The 15,324-nt window shown below is 40.8% G+C and overlaps 1 protein-coding gene across 2 annotated transcripts in view; it reads right to left on the minus strand.

The window, feature by feature from the left end:
* Positions 1 to 289: 289 nt before the first annotated feature.
* mgll (monoglyceride lipase) overlaps positions 290 to 15,324 on the minus strand; it is a 55,227-nt gene continuing 40,192 nt past the window's right edge. For both annotated transcript variants that reach the window (XM_034209415.1, XM_034209414.1), the window contains 4 exons: positions 11,191 to 11,301; positions 10,786 to 10,875; positions 8,521 to 8,736; positions 290 to 5,229 (listed from right to left, as the gene is read on the minus strand). In XM_034209415.1, coding sequence (XP_034065306.1) covers positions 5,113 to 5,229; positions 8,521 to 8,736; positions 10,786 to 10,875; positions 11,191 to 11,301 — 534 coding nt within the window. In that variant the 3' untranslated portion in view covers positions 290 to 5,112. The remainder of the gene's footprint in view (positions 5,230 to 8,520; positions 8,737 to 10,785; positions 10,876 to 11,190; positions 11,302 to 15,324) is intronic.

Genomic DNA, 15,324 nt, shown 5'->3' on the forward strand with positions numbered 1-15,324 from the left:
AACTGATTGGACAGAAATTGACAGAGACAGATAAACTATAAATAGAAAGAGACTGACAGGAGAAAGACAAGCAGACAGACACAATTACTGAGACAGAAACTGATTTGACAACCAGGAAATGGAAAGTAAAGGAGAAACGGATCTGCTTAATGCAGCTCTGTACAGCTGATTTATATCAAAACACACTCTAATCGACTCACACACACAAAAACGCCTAGATAAATGTTCGAGATTGTAATAGGGCATAAACAACACTAGGCCACAATCCAAAAATAAAGGACAATTCATATTCCCATACAAATCTTTTATTTGGGTGGAATGCTTATTTTGCTGTTTAAGTCAAAACCTGATACCAGCAGTTTAGTCCTCAAAGATATTTGACAACATTGTCTTTGATTTAAAATGTAACAGAATGTTTAATGAAAGCAGGTCCAGGTCATTTTGTAAGTGGAGATACCTCAAGATTCATGCGAAAGTTCCTGAAAAGTAAATGGGAAAGAAGTAGAAGATTTCCCCAAACCTGTAGCAATAACACCCTGTTGATAAGATCTTGTTATAAAACTGTTTTTAATATCAGATGGTTTAAACATTTATAGTTCTCTGACAAACTGCACAAAGACGCACAACGCCGACTTAAACCCACAGTAGTAAAATACTCTCTATGCATAATCATATCAGAATTATTGTCATACATTTTTGCGATTGCGGACTGTACATACTTACAACCTTGAACAGTTTCCATCGAAAAAAAGTATTGTGGACTTTCATGTAGCATAAAAAGTAAAAATGACAAAATATGACTATGGTTTATGGTATAAAAAGTGCCTTGTCATGATGTGTAATCAATATATAGTAGCCTATACATAAAAGGAATACCTATAAATACTATAGAAGATAGAAGATTTGTAAAATACATCGCATTCTTCATTTTTGTATTTCCATCAAGGGTTGTTAGCAATGCTATGCTTTTATACACTGTTTTACAATTAGGTTAAGTAATCAAGCAGTCTGGCCACTGTACATCAACATTGTTTTATGTTATTAAAAGTAGCAAGATTTGAATGTTTTTGCTCCAAAGTGCAATGTCAACCATTACAAAATGGCATCATAAACTACACGTATAGATTAGATTTAAATGGGAGGATGTGTGAATTAATTACATTACATGATGAATTCAAGGTAGAACCTTTTTTCATGCATTCACAGCATTTTGGAGAAGTCCTCTTCAATTCTTGCTGTCTGTTTGAGCACTGCCACTAGATTTAATTCATGCAAAGTGCACTGAATCATTCCAGCGCACTCTAATCTCATAACATTACAGAAAGACTGGCCTGTGCCCATTAGTCCTCCATCATATATAACAAGCTCTTTTCTTAGAATTCTTTCCTTTGTATTTTCTCTACTTACTTAACATAGAACTTCACTCATAACATAAAAGAGGTATTAACAGTGAAGTGAATTATTACATATTAACAGAGCAATGCATCTGTACATGGCTATCTCTCAGTATGACAACATCCACCACTTTCAAATCAAAACAAGGGATAGATGGGGGCAAAAACATAGAAACTCCCTACAATTCGAAATAAATCATTACAAAATTGTAATGTTGTGTTGTCAGTAACAGCAGAGAAGCCTGATTTAAATTCAGAGTGTCTTATTATTCAATGCGGCCTGCGACGCTAATTGTTTGCTCTCTCATCTCCGCGCTCGCACCAAAGGGAATCCTCACAGCAGCGAACTGAACAACCAGCTCTGAAAGCGCTTTTCATCCTGCACCGTTAACAAATACACATCTTTCACTGGCTGAAAAATCCAAACAAAAACTGTGCTGCCATGGTTACAGTCAGCTACTCTCTCTTTTTCTCTCACTCCATCTCCATCTGTCTTCGCCCCCATAGCAGTAATATGCACTCTTGTAGTCTGACAGGTAGATTTGATTTTGTTGACGTTCTGTCACACAGCATCCTACGAGTCTGAATCCATTGTGCAGCAGGGGTGCTATTACCAGTTTGAATACACCTGGGACTGTGCAGCCTTTGTGTGTGTGCTGTGCCGGCTGCCGCCCAATCAGGAGCAGATTGTGTTTGAAGTGCTTGTGATAAGACGCTGGGGTTAAGGGTCTGACTCCCACTGGGACCCGTGAATACATTACATCTCAATCTGTGTCTGCACGCCTGGCAATGTAACCTGATATCTTCGCCTGAGGCCTGAGAAAAGCAGGGAAGAGGATGCGTTTACACCCTGAAAAAGGATAGAGTGAAAAGCATTCTTTGTATCATTAATGTCTCATTGCATCTCCATGGTTTTATCACTACATCAAAGACAAAAAGGATAAAAATAGCCAAACACCTCAGAGCTGTCTGCAGGGCATTTGTGGGTCACACTAGCGCACGCACACTCATTAATATCAAGTGTTTGCATCCCTGAAGTTATTTAGTAGCTTAGGGTTAGCTGAGTCGGTGGAGACTTAAGCAATGTGTCCTCTGTTAAACAGTTCTCTGTCCAAAGAGCCTGAAAAGAAGAACATAAGCTGTTGCTGTTCTGATAATTGAGCACTGGGGGCAGTGTGGGTGGCTGACAGTACGAGATGTTGGAATTAACAGCAGAACAAGGGGCTCTGTGATGGACAGAACAAAGAGCGCTGGTCACCACAGCAACACAAAAAGGTGGAGAGAGAGGGTGACACGGGGTGAGGCAGGAGGAGACAGGGTGAGGGAAAAAGAGACGGAGCAGGCCTGAAGCCAGAAATCCATCTCATTCTATAGGTCTTGTAGGGATCACCGTGGTTACTATACATGTAAAATGGAATAAAAAAATTCTACGTTGCCGCCGACCTGCTGCCGTGGTTACACATGAGTAACGGTCACCGTGGATACCACACTGTGCTTCCCCTACTCTCTCTGCGTGAGGCCTTTTGAACTCTGTGTGATAGAGAAAAGAGCAAGAGGGGAATGAGATGTGTTTTCTACAGAAATGCACGATGTCTGAAGTCAGACACTGATATGAAAGCCACACAATGTTTGCTCCCTTCCCATCTTTGATGATTATGGTGGAAAAAATGCCTCCTGACTCCTCCTCATGCTAAATGAATAGGTGGAGGAATCTCAGGACGCTTAGCAATACCTGCTAATTACAGCCTACCTGAAATATCCAATAATGACCTCAGTGTGTTTCTGTCTAGCTTATAATTACCGGCTACCAAGAATAAAGGCTACTGTGACATTATTGCTATGGTTTCATCAGCCACTGCTGACTTTGAGTACTCCACACTGCTGAGAACATTTTGAAAGTTGACAGATTCAAACATTGGATACATATAACAAGTGAGATGTTAGCTTGACCACTGCTGAAGCTACTTTTATTGTAGATGCGATCAGATGAAGCCCAAGCTATTTCCATGGCTAGCATAAAGTCCATCTTTTTCATTATTTGTATTATTTCCATTCTAAAATCAAATCAAGTTCATTTTCCATGTCTTTTGAATCCAATTTGATGAACTAAAAGCTGCTTCAAACCCTTTCACACTTCCAGGAATAATATCCTGATGGAGAATGGTCTTCAACTACTAAAATGTATCTATAAAGTTACCGTCATGTGCGGATACAGTAGTTCTATTTCCCAAAGCTGCTAAAATGTATTTTAAGATCAATGAATTATATTAGATTGTTGCAGTGTTTAGGTTCAGAAGTTAAAATCTCAGTAACATCCCTTTCTGTCCCTTCGCCTCTGGAATTCATTCTGGACCACATCCTGTTTTCCCAGCAAAATGATAATTGCAGCATTGTTCTGAGGGGTTGGGATCCCACTGTGGCCTCCCATGCAAGAAACGGACACATCCACATGAACAGATCTGGATGAAGTGTCCTCCAGATGCCAGATGCTGTGATGAGAAGAGATCTCTTCTTTTGTTCTCAGTAACAGAGACGGGGCTCCCTTTCATTTTCCATCTGGTCTGAGCTTAATGAAGTTTCAGCTTCAGAGATTGAGCCTAACAATGTCACCAACTGGGACCGGAAAGGTCAAAGGTCACATAGAGAGGGGACCTTTTGAACTTTGCTCTCTTTCTGTAATTCCCACCTGCAGAGAGAGATTGAATATATTATAACTTATAATGTAAATGAAGGTGTTGGGGAAGTAATCCTAAGGCTGTTATAAGAACATATCTTAAACAAGGAATAGAAGACTCGTTTGCTAGGATCCATCGAAGAATTCACTTAATTTGTAAAACAACATGCCGGATGATTATTACTGGATTTAAAACTAGACCTCAGCCTTCACGATTCAGATAAATGGATTACGACATATGTAAAGTTTAAGAGCTAAGCATCTGTCTCCAGGCCAAAGAAAAAAGGGACATGCGGAAAAGTGAGGGGAAGAGAGGATGTGTTATGTATACACTGTACTTAAAGTACAGTTTCTGAGCCACTATAAAAGTGTCAAAAGTGGTGTTTTAGGTCATTTGTAAAACACTGCGCTCACAGAGGAGAGTTTTAAGAGAGCTTGCAAATGCTTGCTGAACTGTCTCACTGAAAATCTGTTTTATATCCACTGATCTTACACACACGGACAGAGACAGACATGTCTGCTGAGGAGCCATGAGCAAAAAGTAAATGTGCCTGTGCCGATTCATAATGTCTCACATTACGTTGGTCATCAGTTTTTAAAAAGCTCTGGCTTGTTTGTATAATTGAGGGAAAAGCTTGAATATTGCACTTTAAACCCCAGCATGATTCACTTTAGCTGCATCTCACTGAGGTCTAATGGAGATAACCACATTTTTATCCAAATCTGCCCATGACTGAAAAACAAGGGAAACATCCCAGCTGCTGAGTATCTTAAACAGGAAGTAGTTTCTGACCCCATTATCCAATTTAAATCTCTATAACCTGGGTTGATTGATAGGTACACAGGAGAGGTGGATATACTCTTGTTTGTTAAGTTCTTGCCCGGAGGATATTGTCAGTACACTTTTTATACTGAGAAAATAATGTCAGTCTATCGGCCCGAGTGTGTTTCCCACACCAGAGTGCAGTAGTGTTGTTATGCCTCTTGGGACGAGGTTGGCAGTTTCCCTGGAGCTCCTACAGGTTGTTTCTAGGAGCCTTGTGGTTACGGCGATGTCACAGCTGGGATGCGATCTGTGATCCAGCCGGTCACCTCCTTCAGGGTGGACTCAGACACCTCCGGGAGGTCGTGGTGAAGGGCGTGGTAGGCCCCCTCGAAGACCTGAACAGACAGCAGCAATGAGAGAGAGTCACAGAAATGGGATGTTCGCATCGAGGAAGATGTTAATCAAATCAAATCAAGTTTTATTTATATAGCACATTTATAAACGATTTTTGGTCGAGCCAAAGTGCTGTACATAAAATAAAAATAGCCTACAGTAGAGACACTTTACAGCAAATACAACAGCACAGATTGTTCAGAATATCAGTATGACAATACGACACCCTCTGTCCTTAGACCCTCACATCGTACAAGGAAACACTTCCAGAGAAAACCCACAGTTTAAAGGGAAAAATGGGAGAAACCTCAGGGAGAGCAACAGAGGAGGGATCCCTCTCCCAGGACGGACAGACTGCAATAGATGCCGTGTGTAAATCGAAGAGATAATACATTTTACAGCATATAGACCGAATGTTAGGAAATGCATGTGTCTGTAATAAGAAGATGAATCCACGAGGATGTCAGCTACAAAAAACTGTTAAAAACTGGGTCATTTGAGATAAGTGCTTTGAGTGTCATATTTCAGGAGGAAACCTGTTTTCTCTTCTGCTATGATGTTCTGTGTGAACAGCGTCTTTTAAATGAACTGCAGTCCAATTTCAGGCAGATTCAGCATGCTAGCTAAACCTGCAGGGAAATACTCAAAACCAAAATAAACAGACACTTTTCTGTGATGAACTAAGTGATGAACTGACGCCTGATAACATTCGGTTCAATATTTGGTTCACCAATTGTATCTCTCTGATAAGACATGTGCTAAAGCAGTCCATGTACGTCATGAGCACCACCTGATGCTATAGAAAAGAGAAACAACACGTAAGATAAGAAGTGGTTAGGAAAACATCTTTTTACTTGCCCTAATTACAGTTTTCATCCCTCTTGGTTTGACCATGTGGTTTAAAAAGAGCGTGTGAACTTCCTTCTTCACAAACACACATCCTCCCGCGAATAGGAAGAATCTATCTATATGTATCTGTAGCCTTCAGTGTGTCTGTCAGTGAACCATGCAGGACTACAGAATGTGTGTGAGGAGGCTGAACATATATTTGACAGACAACATAGTTTAGTTAAGGCATGGACCTTCTGCCCACTGGGTTTTCAAAGGTGAATGTGTTCTGTATGCATTTTACACTGCTTGAAGTTGCACTTTATGTAACGGTCAGATCCAAAAGCAAAACTATTATGCCTTCAACCCTTCAACACGATTGGTCTCAAGGTTTGTCTGAATGTGACGATTTCTTCTGTTTAACCTAGCTTTCCAGGCAGTCCTACTAGTGATGGGAATTATGGCTCTTTGAAGGGAGCTGGATCTTATGGCTCCGTTCCTTTGCGAGAACGGTTCAAAAGAGACGTTTTTTTTTTAAGGGGGCGGGGTTAATAGGTTTATCTGTGAAATATACCTTTTATAATTCAATCAAATGTAGCCCTGTTTGGACTAATGATTCATATGTGTACACATTAGGGGTGTAACGGTTCACAGAAGTCACGGTTCGGTTCGTACCTCGGTTTGGGGGTCACGGTTCGGTACGGTTCGGTACAACAAGAAAAAGCAAAAAAAAGTCCCAAATGCATAATTCCAGGTTTGTTGTTATTTATGATTGAACAGTAGTGCAAGTTTCAATTTAAAAATAAAGAACTCTTTTTTGAATAATGAACTGTATTAAACAGTTAAAAACAAACCATACACTGTACACTCAGATGGCCATATTATCTATAATGGCTGATGTCAAACAAAAAGGTTTCATCAAGCTGTAAAACTAAAAAGAATGTCTTGAAAATATGACATCATAAATAATAAGAAAGTGTTTCAAGAGCGCAAAGTCGTTGAAAAACATATGCCAAAAGCTTCCGTTATTTATTTTGGTCTCACGGCTTTCATGTCTATTGGTTTATAAAAACAGCGGGGATCAGCTGTTGAACTGCTGCTGTCTTTTGCCGCGCTCCAGTGATTGGCAAATCTGGGTGATGCCTTCTGGTTCTAGCTTCGAACCGTGACGGTACGGGACGAATACGGATACCGTTACACCCCTAGTACACATATATCACTTAAATGATTCAATACATCCTTTGTACTGAACTATTCAAAAGTAAAAATTACATTTTTAATATAAATGATTTGCTGTGCACCATCGACTCCAAATGGGTGTCACGCGACATGAAGCAGGTGAGAGGCACCTGTTGTGTGTTTTTGTAAAAGAGCTGTTTTGTTATCTTTGATTGAAATATCAGGCACGGGTGTTGCAGAGAATCTAATTTACAAAGTCTCACAGAGGAAAGGGTGTGTGGTTTATGTGTGTGTGTGTAATCATGCAAACACTTCAGTTACAGTCCCAGGAAGTGCACCCAGCCTTTCCTTTTGTGTGTGTGATTATGATACTTTGTGTTGATTGTATTGTGTTATTTTTAATGATCAAAACAGGTGCATGTACTTTGTCACCTAAAGAAACACATTCCTTCGTGTGAACTGCGTGTATTTTCAATGCACCGTAGAAGAGATAAACACACTTGCAGGCCCCCGCCCTGTATTTGCCTGTGTGTGGGCAGAATTGTCCAATTTCAGGCAGATTCAGCATGCTAGCTAAACCTGCAGGGAAATACTCAAAACCAAAATAAACAGACACTTTTCTGTGATGAACTAAGTGATGAACTGACACCTGATAACATTCGGTTCAATATTTGGTTCACCAATTGTATCTCTCTGATAAGACATGTGCTAAAGCAGTCCATGTACGTCATGAGCACCACCTGATGCTATAGAAAAGAGGAACAACACGTAAGATAAGAAGTGGTTAGGAAAACATCTTTTTACTTGCCCTAATTACAGTTTTCATCCCTCTTGGTTTGACCATGTGGTTTAAAAAGAGCGTGTGAACTTCCTTCTTCACAAACACACATCCTCCCGCGAATAGGAAGAATCTATCTATATATATCTGTAGCCTTCAGTGTGTCTGTCAGTGAACCATGCGGGACTACAGAATGTGTGTGAGGAGGCTGAACATATATTTGACCTTAGGCATGGACCTTCTGCCCACTGGGTTTTCAAAGGTGAATGTGTTCTGTATGCATTTTACACTGCTTGAAGTTGCACTTTATGTAACGGTCAGATCCAAAAGCAAAACTATTGTGCCTTCAACCCTTCAACACGATTGGTCTCAAGGTTTGTCTGAATGTGACGATTTCTTCTGTTTAACCTAGCTTTCCAGGCAGTCCTACTGCCTTAAAAAGGATTTCAAATAAAGGCATTTTTCAAAGCAATTCACATAAAGTTTTCACTGAACAGCCCTTCCTCACCTTGAATTTCTTGTCGGAGCTCGCAGCGTTTTCGTGCATCAGCTTGGAGCCTCTGATGTCGCAGAGCTTGTCGGTGTCGCCATGCAGGAGCAGGAAGGGCCAGCTGATGGAGGGGATCTCCCTCTCGATGCGCGCCGCCGCCCCCATCAGCTGCATGGCGAACGACACCCTCATGCCCCCGTGGAAGTTCAGCTCATCGGCATCATACGCCTCCACCTGGCAGGAAAAATAAATATAAGAGTTATTGAGCAAAGTTTATCACATATCTCGCTGGTTCTGATTTGTTATTTATTCCATCTTTATTTAGCCACAACAATAAACCTTGTAGATGAATTCAAATATGGAACAAAGTCCAAGAAAATAAGGGCCTCCATGGGAGAATAGAGGACCTTGAATAGGGAAAACTATGAAAGTTGGCAAATTGGAGTTTGGTTCATAAATAAATGGTTAGGAAGCTCTAACGGTAATACAAATAAATGAGGACCCACAGTTCCCTTACATTAAATATGAATGATTTCAAGTTCCACATGTGCTCTCACATCATCACACACATGCCCATTTCTATTCATTTTATTATGTAAACACAGCTGATGGCCACTCTTGGGCAACATGAACTACTGCTTTAAATAATGAATGACTGTAAGCTGATCATAAAGTGCCTTGCTGAGCATCCCAGGGGCTTGGTTAGATGTTGTTGCACATTATATCCTCATGTATTCACATTGAAGCTTCATTTACATTGCTACCTCAAAATACAACTAAATGTTCAGTTTTCCCGCACCAACGGAAAAACCACATGGCGACCGCAAGAACTTTCATTGGTCAGCTCCGGCTGAATATGCTCACATAATTCACATGAAAAAGCTTCTTCGTCGTAATCCTTCTGTCTCTGCTATTATGGTAAAAGATAAAACTAGAGCCTGGTTTGAAAAACACAGGAATTATCACGTTGGAAATAACAGTTTCACATGATGTTGCTATTTTAAAATGTATTGATCTCTTATTCATGCAGGGGAATTATTATTTAGGATTACCTACAACTAAATACAAATAATAATACGATATAATGTGACATAAAACAACATTGTCCCATGATTAAAGTCTTATTTTCAGTAAAGGAACAAGGTGAATCTTTTCCCAAAGCATATGAAAGATTGTGAGGAAAACTATTATTGCATGACACTGCCTAATCATGCACAATATGTCCCTCTAGTCTTAAGGGTTAAAGCAATGGCTCCAAAACTGACACCTTACACATTGTCTCCAGTATACCTTGCTATACAATAGCCAGATCCTGTCAAAAACGTTTGTCACATGCCATAGTCATCTGCTGTTTAGGGTTTTGGGAGAAACATTGAGTTGAATTGATTGAAATAAATTACTTGTTCTGGAGCAAATGTCCACTCTCCTCGTGGGGGAGTTGTCTTCTGGAGTGTGGCTTAGGAGTTGGGCTAGGTACAAAAGGTGCACTAGATAGCTATATTACCTAATTTGTGGACTAACACACATTAAAATGATTGAATGCAGTTCCCTATATCGCTATTTTTCAAGCTACAGTAGCTGTAAAGCCAAAAACCCTTAATGAAAAAATATATAGCAGCCGCCCATTTATTTCCCCCTCCATGTCCCTTTCTTGGATTTGTAGCTGTTAACCATCTCATGAGAAAATTAAGTACTTTTTAAAAATCTTTTAATGAATCATATATGTAGGTTTACTTCCTCCAACACACTGAAGGAAGCGTCAGCAGCAGGATGTGGGATTCTATTGTGATTACAGAGTTTTCTGAAAGGCCGGCTTTGTTGTGCAATAACTTAAAGACATATCAAGTATGTACACACACAACACCAACTGTAGAACCACCACAAAACGGACATATACTGTGTTCCCTGCCCACACACAGGCAAATACAGGGCGGGGGCCTGCAAGTGTGTTTATCTCTTCTACGGTGCATTGTAAATACACGCAGTTCACACGAAGGAATGTGTTTCTTTAGGTGACAAAGTACATGCACCTGTTTTGATCATTAAAAATAACACAATACAATCAACACAAAGTATCACACACACAAAAGGAAAGGCTGGGTGCACTTCCTGGGACTGTAACTGAAGTGTTTGCATGATTACACACACACACACACATAAACCACACACCCTTTCCTCTGTGAGACTTTGTAAATTAGATTCTCTGCAACACCCGTGCCTGATATTTCAATCAAAGATAACAAAACAGCTCTTTTACAAAAACACACCACAGGCGCCTCTCACCTGCTTCATGTCGCGTGACACCCATTTGGAGTCGATGGCGCCCAGAGTGAGGCTGGGCAGCATGTGGTTGAGGACCTTTGCCATAAAAACCTGCAAAAGAAAAGACAAAAAGAGCATTTCAGTTTATTTTCATACACCTGATAAATATTCCTATCCCTCTGTATTTTATTTCTCGCCATATTATTGTACAGTAATGAATAATTGGAATATTGTATTATTCCCCTGATTCTTGCCCGTGAAAGGCACTTCATACACGTCAGTATTAGAGTCATCACACACAGCTGGGCTAAGTGGAGTAAGGAGAATGACCCTTGGGTTAACTGACTGAACAGTGTGACTGACTTAAAGTGGAGAGGAAAAGAAGAGAGCCAAAGTGGAGAGCGGTGGAGAGAATGAGTGGTTTACCTTGAACGGTGTGGCGGAGTCTGGGTTCATCTGGACCATCGGAGCGATCAGAACCACTCCAGAGAATTCGCTGGGCCTCTCACAGGCCATCAGGATGGAGATGGCACCACCCTGAGTGGGAAAAAGCAGAGAATATTTAATCAGAATTGCATGTTTTAATCTCTTGATTTTGGAATCATCTTTAGTACTCTCTTTCTATAACTCTTTATCCCTGACCTCAGCTACAAAGCAACCAACATTACTGCAGGGTATACAAAAGTGAATCTTATTCAACAGATAAACACAAAAAAGTATGAGTTGAACCACCAATCTAAAAATACCAGCATTGACATTTTACTTCAGTGGATCCACATCACATGCGGTTTGCTATTCATTGTGATGTCAGGTGACCATAAGGAGTATCAGCTTGTATAACTGACATCTCATTGGTTGCTTTGTGAAACAGTCTTGCAGCAGGTAGGCCTTTCAGTTCATTTGAATACTCTTACATTTATTGATTTTGTTAATATATAATATGATGGGAATTGATCTGACACCTGCGCAGAGAGCTTGAAATGAAGGTCATGGTAGAAGTTGTTTGATTTTTGTAGATTATTAACTGTAAAACCCGCCACTGGTGAACGTTTCCAGATGGACAATATCCAATCAAAGAAGTTTTAAAACAGAAAGAGCAACAGGCAAAGGCGTAGAGTTTCAAATCAAAGCAGTTACAAAAGTTTAAAACTGAAGAAAAAACGTGTCTCGGTGTCGGGAATATGATATAAGCTCATTTTTCGACCTGTAACAAAAGACTGGGAGTGTCTTAGCAAAGTAGGTGAGAGGTTGTGATGCGAGGAGCGGAGGGAAAACTCCTCAGAGGTCAAGACGAACATAAAACAATCCATCTTTTGTTGAGACAAGCGTGAATTTCCACCCCGCTCTTTTGTGGCAGCGGCTCCACAGACTGGGAGAGAGATGTGAACCCAGGGCCCCAGGGCACAGCGTGCACCGTGTGGCTGCAGCGAACAGCAGCGCAGGGCCACACCTTGGCACCAACGCTGACATTAGGGATTGTGATTTAAATCCTGTGATGTTAAGGCCATGATAATTATCAGCTCTGTGGCGGCCAGGAATCAAATCGATTTTCTACGGTTCACTTTGTCATGGTTTCTCTTCTCAGATGGAGCAAGTGCAAGTGTGGGTGGGCACAGACACACATGCGCATGACTCTGCATAGGGAAATCTGCTCCCACTCTCTCTCTTCTTCTAGAGACTAATTGGCTTCAACTTTGTTTATGTGAGCGTTCTTTGTCACTTGTTTGAATATTCATCAGGCTGGGGCCAATGACAGGAAAAGAGGCTCTGAGAGATAAAACATTTCCCACCAGAAACTCTCACTTTCTAAAGCACTCACTGCATATGCCCACACAAAAACACACAGTTAGGAAAAGAGGCCTGTTTCTCCCTTGCACACACATTCCAACACATACTAAAAAAACACATGAGCTCACACTGAAACATCCACGTGTAAACACCAGGACTCGATCAAATGGGGACATTTCTGCTAGATGATTTGGTTAACACATCACATCTGATTCTGGTTAAGCATGACTCAATGTTACTTGGTACAAAAGATCATTCTAGGTCATGCAGACACAACCGTGTACTGTACATCGGGCTCCTATGATATAGAGAGATAAGTGTGAATAGGGGAGAGAAAGAAAGGGACAGAGAAGTCCTTTAAGAAGCTGATTAAAGGCCTCCCTACACTTTCTCTCTCTGAACATTGGTTAAAGATGATGAATACTTGCATTGTAGTCTGTCAGCTGATAGTGGGTGGACTCAAACTCAACAATTCCCTTAGGAGCCAACATGCTGACAAAATATAGATAGACTATACAGCTAAACAGCTGGCTTACTGACATTGCAAGATCTAATTTAGCTTGATATTAAATAAACTTAACAGACTTGGAGAGAGATCGATGGTTGACGGCTGATCCAAATATATCAAGGCCCTAAATAGTGATGAAACATTATATAAAACTCTGGCAGGGAAGAAGTAGGACAAATGAGTCTCGGCCAGAAATATTTATGTTAGAAGCACAGATATGAGGAAGAGTGAGAGTGAGAAGGAGCCACATGAAGGCATTTGTCAGCATTCCCATGAGCTGATACAACACCAACTAACTGCTCCAATTATTTAATCACGGCTTAAACAAATACGATGCAGAGAAAACTGTGAAATAGTGTTGTTTATGAGACACATAAGCAACACATTTTCTAACTCTTACTTATTTTGTAAGTATTTATCATTTCACGTTTTAACTCCCTAGCCCAGGGGTTTGGTGAGAACTGTGCAGGGGCGGACTGGCCATCGGGACGTTCGGGACGAATCCCGATGGGCCGGTACTGAAGTGGGCCGGTCGGACGATGTGGGCCGGCCGGTAACCGGCAGGGCTCGACATGAAATGGCCCGCTGGCCCGGAAGCACTATTTAGACAGCATAACGTACTTTCCACTTGCCTGCTCGGGCCACTAAAAATATTGCTTTCAAAAAATTGTCCTGTGGTATTTTGACTAGCAATTTAGTTAAATTGTTTCGTTTATCAACGCTACAACATAGCGTTCCGTGAGTCGGTTGTCGTTGTTGGGTGAAAAGCAAACAGCTGTTTGCTGCGGAGCGCGCTCCTTCACTACAGACTATCGCGCCACCTAACCATTCGCCAAATGTTTTTAATACCAGCGGTAACCGGCCAAGTGCCGGGCAAAAAACAATCTTCAAATAAAAGAAAGTCACCGGAGGAGTTAAAGGAGAGTGACAGGGATTATGAGAAGAAGAGGGAGAGAAAGTTTCAGCCAGCTTGATCGATGGAGTTGGCTGCAGTGACGCGTCCTAAAACCCTTTTATAATCTATCGATTAGATTTATGATTCGAAAATTATAAAAGTAGGGTAGACATGTGGAGATTATCCGGCTGAACAAAACGTGCATTTATCAAACAGGTTTGTTTTCCACAGACCTTATTTCCAGCTATTTTCCAAAACCCTTGTCGAGGGAACCAGCAGCTTACTTCCTGGTTTTAGGACGCGTCACTGCACCTCTCAATATGATGCCAATATAAACAAGGTCTTCTGTCGGCTCTGTACATCAATGCCGACCTATGCTGACAAGTAAGTGAAAAGTAGACAATATAAAGGTATTGGCGAAATGTCCCAGCAGTTTAGGATAATGAAGGATCTAATCGAATCAATTACATAGCCATTACATGTCTAACTCCTAATGACAGGAAGGCAGAAAGTGCATTATACAAATAATAATAGGCTACTCATAATAATAGCAGACATTTTTTAACAATGACCACAATATCATTATTTTAATAAACCAAATATGAACAATTGAGGAAAATGAGGAAGAACTGATGATTACAATGTTGTAGTACAAGTAGTAATGTAGTTAGTGCATAAATTACTATTGCAACAAATGTGTTAATTTTCTTCATTATTAGTCGATTTTCTTTTGGAGGTAGACATTATTTACCCTTAATGTCTACCGCTAGTAAATTGTCTACCCCCCCCCCCCCCCCCCCCCCCCTCGACAATTTACTAGCGGTATTTACTTGCGGTACCGCGGTGGGCCGGCGGTACCGAAGTGGGCCGGTCGAGAGTCCCGGGCTGATTTGTAGTCCCAGTCCGCCCCTGGAACTGTGGGTATTTTCTAACTAATTCCTCACGTTCTTCAGCAGTATTTTCAGATTCATAAACTCCAATTATCACTTGTTTTAGATATAAAATGATTTCATAAGAGTTAACAGTCGTGCTGTGAATGTCAATGCTACAAGCTAAATCAGGGCTGCCAACACTCACACATTGAGCGTGAGAGTCACGCAATTAACCCATATCTCACGCACTCACGCCACACTTGCCTTTCCTCACGCTAAGTTTTCGTCCAAAATAAATATAAATATATAAATATAAAAATAAAATGAAGGAACAGCAAACCAAGCGGCCTACGAAATGAGACGATCAACTGGCTTTAGTTCAGTAAAGTTAGAACACTATTGGGAGATTCGTATTTCACGGATCAATAACTCATGAACAAAACGTTATTCAGACAAATGACATCTCCTAAGTACGTGGTAAGGTTGACAACGAACTA

This window comes from Gymnodraco acuticeps, unplaced genomic scaffold, assembly GCF_902827175.1.
Source record: "Gymnodraco acuticeps unplaced genomic scaffold, fGymAcu1.1, whole genome shotgun sequence".
Lineage (NCBI taxonomy): Eukaryota > Metazoa > Chordata > Actinopteri > Perciformes > Bathydraconidae > Gymnodraco > Gymnodraco acuticeps.